This window comes from Cheilinus undulatus, linkage group 15, assembly GCF_018320785.1.
Source record: "Cheilinus undulatus linkage group 15, ASM1832078v1, whole genome shotgun sequence".
Classification (NCBI taxonomy): Eukaryota; Metazoa; Chordata; class Actinopteri; order Labriformes; family Labridae; genus Cheilinus; species Cheilinus undulatus.
In genome coordinates this window covers 47527399-47546276 of record NC_054879.1, presented here as the reverse complement: position 1 = coordinate 47546276, position 18878 = coordinate 47527399, and the positions used below count along the sequence as shown (strand labels likewise).

Here is an 18878-nt window from a genome sequence, read left to right as displayed (position 1 = left end):
CTCAAGACTTTTGGTACAGAGTGACAAATCCTTCACAGACTTTTTCACAGTCGACAGCCCTGGGTGTTTCAGATCGACATCGAGGGATTGAACAGAAAAAAAAAAAAAAACACTCCTGCTTGTTTTCCCAGAAGCACCACTTTCATTTTTGTTCTTTACAGCTGAATGGTGTGGCATTTTTTAATATTCCACTGCAAGTTATACAAATCTAAAAAGTAGTTAAAGCAAAAAAAGCATGTTGAGACAAAGAGCCTGATTGTCTAATAAAAAAAACCTTAAATGGCAACTGTTTACATCGACTCTAACCATTACTATTCACTAGTAAACACCTGAATGTGAATGCTGCACTGAAGCTAAATAACACGTTGTATTTGAACAGGAAAAACTAAATCAAAGGCAAAAGCAAGGGTATCTAAAAACGCTCGCTACTTGGAAAGGGTTCAGTCACACAGGAAATCGACCGTTATCTCGACAGTACTCGTTCAGTTACCTTCATCTACAGTTTGATGTTAAAGGGGAAGTTCTTTACTCCATCAGGTGATAAAATCACAGCGGCTTAAATGGATGGGTTTTTGAAGGGGGGTTGGATGAGGGACTCGTCAGTGGTAGGTATGATGCCAGTAGGTCGTTTCCACCAAGCGGTCCGGCTCAATTCGGTGCGGCACGCATTTGTGCGTTTCCACAGAGCAAAAGTTGGAAAGGGTCCCAAAAAACGACCCGTACCGTCCCACTTTTCAGCACCCTTCCGTAGGGGTGCCAATCTTATCTACCTGTACCAAAAAGGTGGAGCTACACACACAACAATAGGGGGCTGCACTCACGTCACATCAGCGCGCAACTCAGCTGCTCGCCTCCAGGCTTCAAAACACGGAAGTCTGCGGGAGAAAAATGGATCAATATCTACCTAAATGGGAAATATTTGGACTCGCAAGGAGATCCAAACTGTTTGCTAGTCTGTGGATATTGGTATCTGACCACAAATCAAGTTTCCTGACGTTTATCTGGATGATTTTAAGAACACAAAGCAGAGCCCAAAGGCTCACATCAGCCTGATCCATCCACGATGGATGAGAAACTAAATTTATGTTGAAGTTTTGTGAATACGGAGTCTTAGAACAGTTCATTCTCATCTGTAACTAGTTATTAATCTGATTCTTACGTTAGGTAACCTGTGAAAACATCGCTCTGTGGTTGTTGAACGTGTTTGTAAAACTTCAGGCTGCAGACTATTTTACAACAAGATCAGCGCACCCCGGATTTCTGACTTAATCTAGTTTGATTTTAACACTGGCTGAACTTTTACTTTATTTTTAATGCGTCGAATTCTCACAGTACAGCCCTAAACTTTCATATTTTGTCGTATTTTTTAAAAAGCACTTTCAGCTGATATAAAGCTGTTTACTGCTTATTCCCTACTGATTTCTGAAACTCATCCTTTCTATAACTCTGCTGCTGGAACAGCTGACTCACGCTGCATGTGACTTCACATTCATCGCCTTTACAGCCCGCCCACCAAGTGAGAGCACGGGTGTCTGTGGAAACGCCAACTATTTTGGGGTTGAGTGTACCAAACCATACCAAACAGAACTGAATCGAACCGGACCCCCTGATGGAAACATGGCTATACAGCCCCACTTTAAATCTACCCCACTATCCCTTTAAGCTTGTTGCTTCATGTTTTAGTGAACTGATTAGCTGGCTTGGCATGAAGGCTGGTTAGCAAACTCCAAATATGAGAGATCCCCACAAATGAGCCAAACCCAGAGGCCCAATGATAAAAAAAATAAGACAATGTTTACCATGTGTGCACAAATGTCTTCTAAAATGCCATCATGAAAATAAGCAGCAAGTTTTTTTCCTACACCTTAAATTAGATCATAAATAATCATTTTCTGTAAAACACAAACCCCTGCATGTTGGGGTGGAAGTGTAAAAACTGTTGTGAGTGAAATGTCCAGCTCAAACATTGACAAACATAGTTCCAATTTGGAAAAACCTTACAAACCGAAATAAAAGAGCAGCTCAGAGTTTAGTCGTTGCCACTGCAGAAAACACACCCAGGGCAGTACTGACTGGAGGAATCACTTCTTTCTGCAGCCATCATGTTTAGATCAATCTGCCACCCTGTTCTAGGATTTACATGTGGTCACGTTCTTCACTGTAGATCCAGGATCAGGAAAACAAATCAGATGAGGATCTACCAAAGTGTTGTATTATCTGTTTATAAAACCAGGGAAAAGATAAGAGGGAGGGGGATTCAGCAGAACAGGGAGGCAGCCTCCACTTTACACAGTCCTTTAAGAGAGAGAATAAAAGTCAAACTAATCTTTTACAAAAACACTTGTTAGTTTGGTTTGTTTCCTCTTCAGTCATTAGAACAGCGGCTGCTTAAATAAGCAGAAACACTGAGTTTTAGGTGAAAGTCCCTATGTACACACACTCATACAACCCTCACACACACACATACACACACACTCCCCCACTATACATGACGAACAGTCACACACCTGTTCACACACCTGTGTGGTTTGTCAGTGGTTTCACAGGTGACTGCTGTCTCTCACAGGAACAGAAACAAAGGGGGGGGGGGGGGGCTGAGAGGGGCAGTGGCTGGTTCTGGTGCTCCTACACTGTAAATGTGACGACTTAGGTGGACTTCTTGGCGAGTTGTGTGGCTCAGTCAGGTCACCGGGCAGCCAGAGAGGACTCTGGGAAGGCAGGTCCTCCTGCAGCTTTTTTTATTCTTTACATTTTCCTTCAGCCTCTGAACGGAGCGTCTGTAAACAGAAAAATACAAGAAAACACTGAACATTTCTGAAGTCCTTTCACACTGCATAAAAACAAGAGATATGCTGACAGAATGTCACATTTTAATTCTAACAACGTTTTATTTATGTGCAGCAAATTGGTAAAAGACAAATAGAAAGACTGGGGAAATGATGTGAACAGTTAGAAAGCTCTGGTGTATTTATTTGGCTCTCTATCAGTGTGTCACAGGATTTTATCGGACCATGGCGGGGGTCCTCTGAGCTGTCTAGATTCCCAATAGGGCTGGGAATTAATCGAAATGTAGATTAAATCACAATGTGACCTACTGCAATTTTTAAATCACAGAGGGTGCAATATTTCTTTGACCTGAAATGTGTCTTGAAATAGCAGTTTAATACTTTTTTAAGCAGAGGTGTTTTGCTCTGCACATCATGCAAACATTCAAGTGCCAATATTTTCTACAATAATTGACAAAAGTTCCTACTTTCCTTGTTTTTGTATATTTTTGTCTTCTTCAAAATAAGAAATCTGTTTGCTTTAAAAATTTGAATTATCTTCTTGAAAATTTGATAAATTTATCTGTTAATTTTTGGGAATTTGATTTGAATTTCTTTGGAAATTTGTTTAGAAGTTTTAGGTATTTTTATGGAAATTTTTAAAATTCATCTGTAAATTTTGGGAAATTTGATTCAAATTTCAGGGAGAATTAGCTTTAGGTAGTTTCATGAAAATTTGAGTAAATTATCATTAAATTCTTAAGCTGATTTGAATTTTTTTATGATGGTGGGTTGCTGTGATTTTTTTTTTCTCTTTTTTTTTGTATTTTAATGATTATTTTAGAAATTTATTTTGACATTTTTGGGAATTTGCTTTGAATTTTGGGGGGAAATTTGCTTTGAAAATTTAAGGTATCTTCTTGAAAATTGATAAATTTATTCGTACATTTTTAGGAATTTGATCTTAATTTCTTTGGAAATTTGTTTAGAAAGTTTCAGGTATTTTTATGGAAATTTTTAACATTTATTTGTAAATTTTGGGGAAATTTTATTCAAATTTCTGAGGGAAATATGGAATTTTTGGAGGAGGGTTGCTTTGATTTCTTTTTTTGGGGGGGGACTTTTTTGGGACTTTATGAAAATTTGAGGAATTTATTTGAAATGTTTTGAGGAATTTGCTTTGATTTTTTTGGGTGGTGGGGCAGGTGGATTTAAATTTCTGGGGGAAATAGCTTTGTGTGTTAAATATATAATGATTTATAAGATGAGAAAGCTGAAGAATAATCACATGTTCAATTGCAATCACAATGTTGGGGGAAAAAAAAATCACAATTAGATTAGTTTTCCAAATCGTACAGCCCTAGTTCCCAACCTGGGGTCTGGGACCCCCCATGGGGGACGTCAAAGATCTTAGGAGGGTACACGAGGCATCGTCTGCACCGAGGCTGCCAAATTAGATTTGCAAATATTGATAAAATAATATAATAAAGTAATAACTAGTTTATTCAAAGGTCTTTTGATAAGAACAGTATGCATAGGCCTTTAATAGGGTTTTCTCAGTGAAACAATTCAAGTCTTTGTTGATTTTTGCCAGCAGTGTGTCACTTTTTCCTTCTCTCTTGGGTCCTGCTTTTCTTTGGTACATGTAGGGAGGCTCCAAGGAAAATGGCTGAGAAAAGCAGCAATAACCACAGAGCAGAGCAGGCATCGATGACGACAGAATGACACTGATTAAGTCAGATAAAGCGTAGAGGAGGAGCTGGGGTGGAGCAGGGTTGCAGAGGGCAGCAAAGTGTAACAAGGCTAAAGCTGTTTAAATATGACAGCATGTGTCTGATTAGCCAGTAGCCTGCTTACAGCGAATCAGTTGGAAATATACAGATAAAAAATAAAGGTTTACAATTAAATTGAACGTTTAAAGTCTACTGTACATGTATGGGAAACAAACTTATTAATGCAACTGACAAAGGATGATTTTTTAGGCCAAAATGTCCCTTTTTTGGGTTTTCTTGGCAGAATTATTTTTCCAAGTGAGACTAAAAAGAACCACAAGTCATTACAAAAGAGCAAATCCAAGTGTTAACACTACACTAAATTAGATTAAATCCTCATATTGTCTGCTGCAATTTACAAATCGCAACAGTTGCAATATTTCTTCAACTTGAAATGTGTCAAAGTACCAATTTAATACTTTTTGCCGCAGAGATTTTTATTAACATTATGCAAGTATTTAAGTTTTTTTTTTTTCATTCCTGCATTACTTACGTATATGTTTTTCTTAAACAGAATAAAACTGACCTAAAAATGATCCTTCAATATAGCAGCTGATATCAAATTTGCAATGTTGGCATATTTAATCACAATTGCAATACTGGGGAAAATAACTGCAATTAGATTATTTTTGTCAATCGTTCAGCCCTACTTCAGAAGCTTTTTTTTGTTACGTCTGCTCTCTAAAGGCCCCGCCTCCTCCCGTCTGACAGGAAACGGTGTGAAGGACATGTGCCAAAGGGGACCTCTGGAAAGTTTCATGGGTAATTTTCACCAGTGAGAGAGTGGAAACGGCTTCAGTCTGGCTTGTATTCTTTAACATATCACACGTTCTTAATGAGTGGAATAATCAGAACGTTGATGACAACTCACAGCCATTGTAAAGTGGGACTGGAGAACTACCGGAGCATACAAATTTCAGTACAAATCTTCATGTCTGCCGTCTCGTTTAATGAGCAGCACGCTGAGTAGCTGGTGTAGGTCATTAAACAGATGAAAATGTATGAGAAAATTAGAGTGGGGGAAAAAATCTAACACGATGAATGACTTGATGGTATTTCAACATGCCACTGTTAAATGGATTAATTAATCTTTGATATAAATGAAGACTGTAGAGGAAAAGAACAGACTCATAAAGTGCTGATAAAGGGAGTGCTGGGCTGAAGGAAGAGGAAGAAACTTTCATATCAGTGATTTAAAAAATAAACCCAGAGAAACTGAATGAATTACCCAATAATTTGGTGTATGAGATTCAATTTCAATCCCTTCTTTAAATCTAAAACTCATCTGGATTTTATACACCTTTGCAACCTCTACACAACAGAGCGAAATCACGCCCTGTCGGGGCGCAGGAAGCCTAGTGGCACCATGGACGCAGGGGGCAAATCAGGCAAATCAGGATCAAATCAGGCAGTGTTGATTTCATGGACTAAAACTTTGACCAAAAATGTTCATCGACAGCCTTTTTTTCCATGACAAAAGTAGACTAAGACTAACAAAAATAGATCTGTGATGGCTAAAACTGGACTGAGACTAACAAAAATAGATCTGTGATGGCTAAAACTAGACTGAGACTAACAAAAATAGATCTGTGATGGCTAAAACTAGACTGAGACTAACAAAAATAGATCTGTGATGGCTAAAACTAGACTGAGACTAACAAAAATAGATCTGTGATGGCTAAAACTAGACTGAGACTAACAAAAATAGATCTGTGATGGCTAAAACTAGACTGAGACTAACAAAAATAGATCTGTGATGGCTAAAACTAGACTGAGACTAACAAAAATAGATCTGTGATGACTAAAACTGAGTCTAGACTTAAGTCTAGTTTTAGTCCATATAAAGTCCTCACATTTTATTCTTTACTTTTAGTCCAAGCATTTATTCTCTCACCTAAATCTGGTACCAAATCATGGTAGTGTGTTCTCTGCCAAACCTGGGGTCCCTGCTTTCTACAGCTGAGAGGCAGAATAGATACAGATTTATTGTTGTTGACAGATTTACCCACAGTGGAGGAATATCATGGATTTTGAATGTCAAACAAAAACTACATTACATTTTAGTCTAGTTTTAGTCATCACAGATCTATTTTTGTTAGTCTTAGTCTAGTTTTTGTCATGGAGAAAAAGGCTGTCGATGAACATTTTTAGTCATAGTTTTAGTCGATGAAATTAACACTGACCTGAAACAAGACTTTCAGGAGGGAAAAAGATAATATTCAACATTAAAAAATAATTTTATAACTGCAAAGGCAACTTTAAAGTACACATTTAGCAATATATTACATCTTAAAAAAACAAAAAAATACAATTTCAATCATTTAATCTATTAATCCTTATTAAACTATTGGTATTGGACGTGTTGGCATCAGTGCCACACTGGTACCAGTTTACCAGTTTCGTCCCTAACTGGGAGACCCCCAAAACAGGCTGCCTTTACAGTCTTACACATCAGAGTAAAATTAAAACAGATTTATAAAGAAATAAAGGAATACAGACTGAACTAGGGCTGAATGATTTGAGAAAATAATATAATTACGATTATTTTTTCCAATGTTATGATTACGATCTGATATGCAATTTCTTTTTAGTTCTTCATATCATGCATTTTCAACCAACCTAAGCAATAAATCATTCTACACTTTAACCAGCATAATATTAAATAGATACAATTAGGGCTAAACAAATTTTCAAAAATATTTAATTGCTATTATTTACACTCATATTGCAAACTCTACATGAATTGTGTTAAAGGGAATGATAGTATTTATGTTTATATCATTTTGATGAAGAAAAACATCTACAAAAAGAAGAAAAATATGATTTATTGTAGACTACTTAAAAAAGACACTTCTATGTTTGCATGATGTGTAGATGTAAACAGTGTGTAAAATCTCTGCTGCAAAAAAATTAGTAAACTAGTATTTTGTCACACAGTTCAGATTGAAGAAGTATTGCACCTTCTGTGATTTGAAAATTGCAGTTGACCATATTGCGATTTAATCTAAATTTCGATAATTTCCCAGCCCTAGATTGAACATCTCCACTTACCATGTGAATTTTAAGGTTTTAGCTCTCATCATCTGAGACATGGGGTTTAGCAATGGCCATCTCCTCCTTGCTATTGGCAATCATCTTGCACTTCTAAAAAAAACACAGATGAAAACAGTTTAATATATTTGAAACGGAAAAATGGTGTGCATAAGCAACGTGTTCTATCCTTTCAAAACCCTTGTCTCCAAATTTACCTCAGTCAGCTCCTTGATGGTGTGTATATTCGCTTGGTGAGTGACCTTCCTCTTAGCTTCCTCGATGTGGTCCAGGTTAAGGGATGGTGCTGGGGGGGCGAGGCTTGGGGGAGGCTTGTTGGTGATGGTAGGAAGTGGAGCGAGAGGAGGCATGGCAGCCAGGGCACCCATGTTGGTCAACGCAGCCGTCATGGTAGCTGCCGTCATACTTGCCATAGCAGCACTCATAGTGATGTTGGACATACTGGGCATTCCTGGAATATTTGGTAGACCCATTGGACCCATGTTGGGCATATTGGGCATCCCCATGCCCATTGGGAGAGGTAAAGGCAGTGGCAAAGAGAGGGGGGCAGGAGATGGAGTGGGTAGAGGGAGCTGGAGGATAGCTTTGGGCCGAAGACTCTCAGGAATGGGCACCCCCGCCTTGGCACACATGGCTGCAGCATTAGCTTTGGCTATCTCCAACAACTGGTCCTTATCTGAGGATAAAAAGTTAGAGGAAAGACACGGTCAGGGGCGATGCAAAAGAAGGGGCATAGGAAGGGAGGAAAAGGGGCCAGACCAGGCATACAAGGAGTGCAAACAGTACTCAGTAAAAAAAGACAATAAATCAAATGTGGTTTTAAGAGTTGCAAGAGACGTTATCGCTATCCAAATGTTTTACCCAGTTCAGTGAGCCGTGGAGGGGTCTTGCTGGTGCTGCGCCTCGTCCGAGATCCTGAGCGACGCTGTTTGCGGAGAATGAGAACTGGCGAATGACTTGGTTCCCTTTTCCACCTATCCCGTCTATCAAATGAACGACTGCGAAACACTGGGCGTCTCCCTCGGCCCCTTGACCTAGACCTGCGTCTGCGCTCAGCAGACCGAGACCTCGATCGCCTGCCCCTGTCTCCAGACCGAGACCTTTTCCTTCGGCCTGTGGAACGACTCTTGGATCGCTTGCTTCTGTCCGTCGACTTGGACCTTCTCCTTCCACGAGCGTTGGGTGAACGAGTTCTCGATCGTCTCTTGCGAGCTGGAGACTTGGACCGGCGGGTTCTGGTTCTAGACTTGGACCTTGAACGCTTTCGTCTTGTATTTGAGCGTGACCTTCGTCGCCGGGCAGGGCTCCGGGATTTAGACCGTCGCTTCCTCCTCCCTGATGGAGATACAGAGTCTCTTTTTCTGACTGGAGACTTGGACCTGAGGAGAAATGGTGACACTAATGAGTATTTGTACAAAGAACAATTTAGCTAAATAGTTTCTAAACACACTTTGAAGAGATAAAAAGTCACCAAGTCATAATTTCATCTTGTCTTGGACATTGAATATCTCAAAGCAGGGGTGTCAAACTCAATCACTGCAGGGGCCAGATTCTGAATTTGGGTCTAACCTGAGAGCCAAACAGGGTCAACATTTAACCACTGACTGTCAACCTAAATTATTTTGAGATTAAAAGGTCAACATAAGTTAAAAACTCCAAATCTGAGATAAAAGTCAAAATTACAAGTTTTAAAGGTGAAAACATGACATTTAAAGTCCAAATAATGCTTTTAAAAGGCAAAGTATGAGATAGAATACTGAAACTATGATTTTTAAGTCAAAATATGATATAAAAGAAAAAAATCGTGAGTTTTGAAGGTAAAAAATGAGCTAAAAGTCAAAGTTAGGAGTTGAAATGGTCAGCAAAACTGAGATAAAATTCAAAAACATGATATTTAACAATCAAATGTCAAACAATGTTAAAAATAATAAAAATCAAAATCACGAGTTAAAAGTGAAATTTAGAGGAGTTGAAATGGTCAGCAAAACAGAAAAAAAAATCAACTTCATGAGTTTTAAAAGTCAAAATGTTAAACAATGTTAAAAAATAATAAAAATCAAAATCATGAGTTTTAAAGGTAAAAAATTAGATGAGTCAAAATTAGGAGTTCAAAAAGGTTCAAACATGAGATAAAAGCCAAAATCATTTGTTTTAAAGGTCAAAATATGATATAAAGTCAAAAACAAAAGTTTTCAAAGTGAAAAACAGAGCTAAAACTCAAAGTTAGGAGTTGAAATGGTCAGAAAAACTGAGAAAAAAATGTCAAATTTATGAGTTTTAAAAGTCAAAATGTTAAACAATGTTAAAAATCAAAGGTAAAAAATGAGATAAGAGTCAAAATTAGGAGTTCAAAAAGGTTCAAACATGAGATAAAAGCCAAAATCATGAGTTTTTCAGGTCATAATATGATATAAAAGCCAAAATCATAAGTTTCAGGTCAAAATATTATAAACAGTCAAAATCACCAGTTTTCAAAGTTAAAAAAAGAGCTAAAACTCAAAGTTAGGAGTTGAAATGGGTCAAAACATGAGGTAAAAGTCAAAACCATAACTTTAAAAGGTCAAACTAGGATTTAATGTAAAATTATGAATCTACAAGGTAAAAGTATGAGATAAAGTCAAGTTATGAGATGTAAAAGTTAAAATATGAAATAAAAAGTCAAAACCACAACATTTAGAAATAAATGTAAGATGCAAAATTGAAAATATAAAGAAAACACAAATTTCTCCTATGCTCCTGACTTTTTAATCAAACTATTTTTACTGTTTACTTTTTCTAATTTTTATAACTCAGCAAGGATGTTATAAATCATCAAGGTGAAGTTTACATTTTTATACTGGAGGAAATCTGCAGACCCCATACTGGTGGACCAGTTATAATAAATATGAAATGACCTTGTGGGCTGGTTATAACTGTACCACGGGCCGGATTTGGCCCCGGGGCCTTCAGTTTGACACCCCTGTCTTAAAGGTACTTTATTTCATGAGACCAACAGATCACTAATGCAGGACTGGTATTTGTAAAAACACAACAAACCTGGACAGCTTCTTCCTGGATGTAGACTTGGATGTTGATCGTCGAGGCGATGAAGTTGAGCGTGAAAGTTTTCTGCGATCCACTGGTGACAGCTGCTTCTTCTGCACTCCAGGAGATGCTGAACCTGAGGAGCTTCTCTGATGTTTGGTAGTCACTTTAACTTGAGAGGAAGATTCTTCCTCTTCATCTGAGCCATCAGAATGCTCTGACCCATCTGGACCAGTACCGGGCTCTCTTGAAACAGACCTTGATCTGGACACTTCTCGTTCATTGGATAAGCTGGCACGTTCTTTCTGTTTCTTTTCCTGGTCAGGAGCTTGTGTCTCAGGCAGCAGCTTATTGGAGGAGCTCTCAGCCTGGGGGCTGGACGCAGCTGCTGAGGACATGGGTTTCCATGAACCTACATGGCAGGTGTTAAATGACAAAGGCAATCATTGAGTTTCAATGTTCCTCTTTTGACAAGTTTACACATTTTTATTTACATTTTCCAGTTTAAAGAGCTATAAAATACAGCAATTGTAGATAACTTTAAAAAAAGTTCAGTGTTAATAGCCTGACCTGCTGTTGCTGAAGGTCCCCCACTTTCTCTAGCTGCCTTTGGTGAGGAAGACTTCACCTCTTTCACCGGAGAGGATGAAGTGGATCTGGCAGGGGACGAGCTGTCAGACCGCCCATCACTTGAGTCAGACCTGGATTTAGACCTTTTCATGCCTGCAGAGACAGATTTAGACTTTGACCGTCTTCCGCTCTTCTTTGGAGATTTGGACCTTCTCTTTCCAGGCAGTGGCGAGTGTGACTTTGACTTACGCCTTCGAGACAAAGACTGGGATTTGGAACGCTTTCCAGATCTTGGTGGAGAACGATTTCTCCTGGCTGGAGACCGAGAACGCCTTCTGACTGGTGATCGTGATTTAGACCGCCGTCTCGAGGGAGGGGTTCTGGATATAGTCCTTTTGCGGGGACTTCTGGATCTGGAGCGACGGCTGCGCTTAAGGACTACAACAGAACGTGATCTAGTCCGTCTGCTCCTGCGGAATGACCGGGAGCGAGAGCGTCTAGACCTGGGAGGGGGAGACCTCCTACGTCTAGACAGAGACCGACTCCGGGAACGCCTGCCTAATGCCCGCCTTCCAGGTGACCGTGACCTGGACCGTCGAGCAGGGCGCCTTGATCTCGAGTGGGATCTGCGGGTTCTAGTATCAGATCGTGACCGTGAACGTCTTCCAACTGCACCGCCTCGCCTAGGTGAGCGGGACCTTGTGCGCCTTGTTCCTCCACGGGGGCGTGACTCAGATCTTCGGCTTTTCCTTGGAGACCGAGACAGAGAGGGAGACCTCCTCCCGCTGCGTTTAGGGGATCGAGAGAGTTTTCCTTTAGGAGATGGAGAACCTCTTCGTCGTTTTGGGGAAACAGACAAAGAGGGTCTGCGACCTTTAGGAGACTTGGACTTCCTTTTTGGCTTTGAAACTTTCTTCTTGGGGGTGACTGAGCGAGAGGTGGAGCGTGATCGACAAATGGCCCTCTTGGGAGATTTCGGTGATGGGGAGTGAGATTTCCTCCTAGATTTAGGAGACTGAGAACGGGACGGGGACCGGGAAAGCTGCCGATTCTTTCTGGGGGTTGAAGAAAGCTTACCCTTTGAGGTTGATCTGGAATGGGTTCTTGAACGTTTGTCAATTGTTGCTGCTGTTTGATTATCACACTGCAGCCTGGTGGGACTAGGTGTTGGGGAACGACTATGACATGAGCCAGACCTCTTAATGTCTAAGACCCTTGAGGGGGAGGGAGAACGGGACCTGGGGGAATTTAGTTCCTTCTGAACTACACTGGCCTGATCTTTCAGGACTGGGTCATCTCTTGGCGTAGCACCTTCCTGTTTAGGGATGATGTCAGGAAGTTCCTGGGCAAGGCTGAACGCACCATCAGCATGACTACCCTCTGTCTTAACCTGAACCGTCATCGTGTGTATTTCATCCTGGCCTGCAGGGGGCAAACTGATATCTTTTTCTGATCCATTAGTGTTATCAACTTTTATTACAATTGGAGATACATCCATGTCTGAAATCTCCTCCTTCTTCACTTCAGGCCATTCAGGTTTCTGCGTGAGGTTGAGAACCCCTCTCTCCTCCCCTCGTTTACTTCTTGGAGCCAACTTGGAGACTGGTTCTTGCAGATCAGACACTGCAGGGGTGAATTTGGCGTCACCAGCCACTTTACCTCCTTCACCTTCAGAATCAGAACCTGAAGCTGAGCTACTATCAGATGGAGAGCGAGATGGGGATTTCTTTTCCTGCTTTTCATCCTTCTTCTTCTTTTTCTTCTTCTTCTTGGCAGCATGTCTTTTGTGTTTCTTGGATTTGGCATCTACCTCTGCTTCAGCACGACCTAAGAATTAATATTTTATTAAAAATCAAACATTGTAAACATCCCAGAAAACATCACGTTAATAATGGTGGGATTTTGGACCGTCCTACCTGTATTTGCATCCTTTTTTCCATCCTCTTTAAGCCCAGTATGGTCTCCAGCTCCTGCAGCTGCTGCCAGTCTGGCACTACAAATACAAGAAAACAAAATCTAGTCACCATAAAACCAACAAAGACTTCAGTTTGGCTTCTTCCCTGCTTTTGTTGATTAGAAAGCAGTGGTGCATTTTGTAATGCTATAAAACTCTGTCCATAAGCATGAAATAATTGACTATCTTGTATAAAACTGAATCGATGTCGACTAGAATTGCATCCCCTCTGACCTTGCTCTGGTGGTCCTGACAGGTCTTGGTGGTGGTGGTGGCTCTACATCTGACTCAGCACCAGATTCCGAACTACTTTCCTTCTCCCCTTTCTTCCTCCGCTTCTTCTTTTTGCTCTTATGTTTTCTGTGTTTTTTGTTTTTCTTATGGGGGGGCTCATTTCCTTCCTTTGCATTCACATCATCTTTCTCAGCTGCCTCATCCTCGCCTGCAAAAGACAGTATTTCAGAAAAATCATCACATATTGAGAAATTAATTTTCATTAGTTATTCAATAAATAACTTAAACGATGAAAAGGCTCAGCTCTAAATAATGCTGTTTTAGCTTATAAAATTGCAAAAGAGGAAAAAAACTGATAAAATTTGCTATACTGGACACTCAAATGTAAGTTCTATATGATTAAAATAACACAAAAATAGGCATTTATTCTGAAGAGATTAAATACCTTCAAATAAACTTAAAACTGGAGGAAAACAGCAACAAAAGTATCAAACATTTAACGGGATTAAATAGAGGTAATGCATATTTTTAGGTGTCATAGCTGTTACTCACCTGAGGGAACGTGCACTGCACATTCCATCCTGCCCTGGCCCCTGATTTTTAAATGAATGTCACAGGTGTGCTGCTCCTGCACTTAACACTAGGAGAGAAAGCAAAAGTATTACTATTGAGAGGGGGGGGAAAGTAGACTAATAATGCAACATCACAAATGGTTAAGATTTCACAGCCATGAATCATAAATATTGGGCCGCTGCTGCATTTCAATGCAGCGTCCTGTATTGAGTCAATACGGGACGCCACTTGTCCCGTATTTCGTCCCTCACATCCTTATAGCCATTGACTGACTAATATGTGTTGCATTTGTTGGTTGGATTGGTCAGCTAAAACATAGAGCCAATCAGAATTCGAGTAAGGCGAGTCTTCTCTTCGCAAAAGAAAGCGGGAGGGAGAGGTGACAGCTTCAGACACTCGCGGCGTAAAACCGTTTACACGGAAGTAAGCGGAAGAATGCGCCCTCACACATGGAGCTCAGCAAGACGTTAAAAAAGTTGTCATTTTCCTCGTTCACACAGCGCTGAACTGAACGGACAGGACGTAGCAATAGAGTCCTGCGTCGGACAACTAACATCCTACCTGACCATTCCTGCTGATTTCCTGGCCATTAACACCTGCCTGTGCAGTGTGTGTCATCTCTCCCTCCCACCTGTACATGCAACATGCGTGTCCAATTCCTCCTACAGTCTGACCTGACACTAATGCAGGGAATGACAGAAGCTGCGTTCATTTGAAGAAATTATAATATTGCATTCACTTCAGCACTGTCCTTGACAAATATATTTTTTTACTGTTCTAATCAAAGTTTTCTGAATGAATGAAGCATGAAAGCAAACACTCACATCCTCGTCAGGCATCACGCTCCAAAAACATCAGCTACAGCTGACAGCCTGGGCTGATTAAACCCTGGTTATATTAATAAGAGTAATGTCAGGATCACATTTACAGACTTCATGGACACATTCTTTGTTTTTTTCAAGCTGTAGGTGGAACTATTTTCTTGATCATTGTTCGCGAGTGCCAAAAAGTGTAGCATACTTCAGTCAGCTCCTACAGAGAGTTTGTTTTCACTCTGTTTGCCCCTTTCTGTCCCTGTCCTTTTCTGTAAATAAAACGCTTTATGAAAAGAGGCCAATTTCTATGGATAAAAAGGATTTCCCCTCAAATAACAGAATGTTGGTTCAGTATCTCTGTGCCAGTCTTTTTCTGTGTGTCATGAGGCCATCAGAGCAGTAGAGACCCTCTGCTGTATGTCTGCAGCGCTATGAAGAGTGTGAAAGCTTCTGTACACATTTATGGAATTATTCTGTGCCTTGTTTACGAACTTAAACAGTTTTAGTGCAAACAAACATTAAATTCAGACCTGATCACAACTCAGCCCTCTACCTCGGTTCTTTTAGTGGATCTAACAGAATAATTCTCCTTAACAACTGCTGCAGGTGCTCTTGAAATATGTCTGTAATTAATTATCTCCTAATGTGTTTATAACCCTTCGTTTCTGACACTGTGCTGATATGATTTGTAAATCCTTTGTGGTGGATAAGTTTATCAGTCAGAGGTGGAGCCATGGGGGGGCTTGTGGGGTCTATACCCCTTATGTTTTCTCAAAAGCCCTGAATCTTTAACTTTGGTAAAAGTACATTATCTCTGATTACTGATGAATGTAAAAAGAAATATCATGTATTTTGATAAATACAGTGACCCTGCTGATCACAACATGGAAATTTCATTCAAACTGAAAAAAAAAAACCCACACAAATAAGTTGTTTTTTACTTTGAAAATCTTAAAAGCACATGCTACAGAATAAATAAAAACCTTACTATTAATATTTCTGTATTTTTTAAGAAAAAATTATGCATCTTTAACGACACATTTGGTGTGGGGGGGCGCGCTTCACCTCCGCTGCTTCAACTCCATCCTAGGGGAAACACTGACATTCGTCGTACAGCCTGAGGGTAAAGGATAACACTTCTGTACCAGTTTGGAGCATGATACTGGAGATTTTTGCCGATATCTGATATGGCAATATTTACAAATTAATTTTAGCCAATACTGATACTTAACTTCAGCCCTTAAAACAACACACAATTTCAAGTTTAAGAATGAACTAATTTCAGACCCTAAAACACACCTCCAAGTGTAAGGAATGGTAATTGATGAAGACGGCTTTAGGTGATGAAGGTCCGTCGCTCCAGCCTAAAACTCCACTAACCTACTCAATGAATGGCCAACGTTTACAGCGGGTAGACAGATTTCTTGTATCTGTTGTAAATATTGACAGAAGTGTTCATACCTCCTTAAATCACCCATTATTTTTGTAACACTTTTGCCAGCTTTGCCCCTTTTTAAAAATATATAACAAGCATGACTGAAAAGTACATTTCAGTAAAAACAGATCAAATGTTAAGCCATTTTAAAACTATTTCATATTAATTGTTTTGGGATGATTTAACAGCTGCAGACATTTAAAGCCAAAGAATACTCTTAAAACCACAACATCTTCTTTTTGTCCTTTTCTGAATTTACTGATCTTTCAGGGACCGGACAGGATGCTCTGGGGGGCCTGAAATGGCCCCCGGGCCGCCAGTTGATGATCAGTGTGATAGAGGCACTGATGCTCACACCAGCGATGCAACAGTTTACATAAATCAGGTTAGATATGAATGAGGGATACAGATAACTTGAAGCTAAATCCAGCCTTCATGCACAGTTGAATTACTACCTTATTAAAAACAAACTTTCTATCTCACAGAAACCGACAGAAGAGCGTTAGTGGTCAGCTCATCTGTAGTTATCACTGGCGCTTCAGTTAGCTGATGCTACAGGAGCTATCAATGCTAAGGTCTACAGCATGATACTTCTAGGTTACTGCTCTCCAGTTAAAGTTCCTCACTCCTTCTTATCCGGGGCATTTATATTGAATTACCAGTAATCATAGGTAAACCAAATCTACATGTATAGTAGCCGACGGAGAGAAAAGTTTGAGAGCGGTACATTCAGTTCATTCACACGTTAGAGGATGCTAACCACAGCCGGGCCTGTGCTAGCAGAGCTAACATTCACATTCAACCACACATCAATGAAGCTAGTGCTAGCTTCACCGGACCGAACTACAGCTGTTCCCGTTTAGCTTATATTCGTCTAGAGATGTTATTTTTTTTAGCACTACTAACTGGACAACGTAATAGCTGTAAACCCAAACGTGCCCCTTTACCCCGCGGCCTAAGCGGCGGACAACTGTTCCCAGCCGGGACATCACCGCTAGCCACGTTAGCGTGCTCTTAGCGAGTTTGCTAACCCATTTGCTAGCTGTTTCTTTTCGAGCAAATCACGTCCGTCCACTCCGCGCGGTGGTCCATGCGGAAATGTGAACTTACCCAGTTTCTGTCCAGCGGCCGCAGATCCTATGTAGACAGTACCAGAAGGCTGAAAGCTTATAACGGGTTAAATCAAACAATCGCCCTGCATGCTAGCCGTTCACGTTAGCCTGCTACCCTGTCCGCCATGATTGGGGAAGGTATCCCAACATGCCCAGCTTCGCGGTTTGAATGGCGGCGTCGCTGTCTCCTAGGCAACTCCACGCTCCAAGGTAGCGATCCACGCACAGCAGGAGAGATGGTCCTCCCTCTTCTTCAAAATGCAAGACTGTATAACTCTTGATGAAAATGTAAATATGTATCTCAACCCAGGGCTTTTCAAAGTGTGAGAGTGAGCCTCCCCAAGAAGAAAGTGTTCATTCGGTGGACCCCCACCAAAAAAACGATTGAAAGTGAGAATGAAATTAAACATTTCAAACATTTATGTCTAATCTTTAACGGTTTTTAACAGTAATGAATTTTGGATATTTTGGTTTGCAAATGTCCTTAAACATCTGCCTTTCCCTCTTGTTCAGTTATAATACCATTAAATACCCTTTTTCATATTTTTTTTGGCCATTTTACAACTTCTTTTTCCCCATTTTTGCCCTTTTTCACCTTTTTGCCCATTTAAGCTACCTTACATCATTAAATATCCTTTTTTTTCCCCAATTCTTTTGCTCATTTTTGCGATGTCTTTTTGCCACTTTTGTCCCATTTTTGGCCTTTTTTTTAACCATTTTTTGCCACTTTTTCTCCATTCAAGCTACCTTTTGCCATTAAATACCACTTGTTTCCTTTTTCCAAATTTTTGCCTCTTCTCTTTGCCATTTTTGCCCTTTTTCAATTTTTTTGCCACTTTTTGTCCATTTAAGCTTCCCTTTGCCATTACATACCACTTGTTTCCTCTTTTTTTTCCCCATTTTTGCCACTCTTGACTGCTTTTTCCCATTTAAGTCACTTTCCACTCATTTTTTTGTCACTTCTCACACATTTGTGCTACTTTCTGACCATTTTCCCACTGTTTCTCCCCATTGTTAGCTGCTTTTTGACCATTTTGCCACCTTTAACCTATTTTTATTGCTACTTCAAGCTGTTTTTGCCACTTTTGACCTTTAGATTGTGGCTCTTGCAAAGGTATTTTCAATAATTTTGCTCTTTGGTTGAGTAACACTGCTCTATAGCATAGTCGCTATAATAACTATAAGTTTATCCATTTTGCTCCATGCCCAGCAGAGGTTCGCAAAACAAACCAACTTTTTTTTGGTTTATGGTTCCGCGCCTCCCCTGAAGCTCTGTGGCGCCCCCCAGGGGAGGCCCACCTCACACTTTGAAAACCGCTATCATACATACAACCATAAAGTTAAGCGAGACCCATCTTTTATTTTTAACCTGAATAAAAACACTAGTTGAATTTCATTGAACCCTTTTCCAAATATAACCCCCTTTTTATAAAACCAGAATAACCTTTTCATGAGTAATGCTAAGAATGTGGATGGACACACTGAGCTTTTTGGAAAGTAATGTCAGATTTTAGGCCATAATGTACACAAATGTCAGGATACCAGAATAAAAAATAGAAACTGAGACAACTTT

The 18878-nt window shown here is 40.0% G+C and overlaps 1 protein-coding gene across 2 annotated transcripts; it reads right to left on the bottom strand.

The window, feature by feature from the left end:
- Nucleotides 1-1502: 1502 nt before the first annotated feature.
- Nucleotides 1503-17449, bottom strand: si:dkey-67c22.2 (uncharacterized protein LOC792544 homolog). 2 transcript variants are annotated; one of them, XR_005993003.1, is made up of 11 exons: nucleotides 17304-17449; nucleotides 13923-14010; nucleotides 13371-13578; nucleotides 13099-13175; nucleotides 11183-13009; nucleotides 10625-11024; nucleotides 8450-8967; nucleotides 7786-8264; nucleotides 7589-7681; nucleotides 2508-2777; nucleotides 1503-2295 (listed from the first exon to the last, which is right to left on the bottom strand). XR_005993003.1 is itself a non-coding variant. In XM_041807480.1 (10 exons), exons 2-9 carry the CDS (start codon nucleotides 13948-13950, stop codon nucleotides 7607-7609), a joined length of 3612 nt encoding a protein of 1203 aa, XP_041663414.1. In that variant the 5' UTR covers nucleotides 13951-14010; nucleotides 17304-17449; the 3' UTR covers nucleotides 1503-2777; nucleotides 7589-7606. The 2 variants fall into 2 exon arrangements, 1 of the variants encoding a protein (XP_041663414.1); XM_041807480.1 differs by having other exon boundaries at nucleotides 1503-2777.
- Between the last annotated feature and the right edge of the window lie 1429 nt (nucleotides 17450-18878).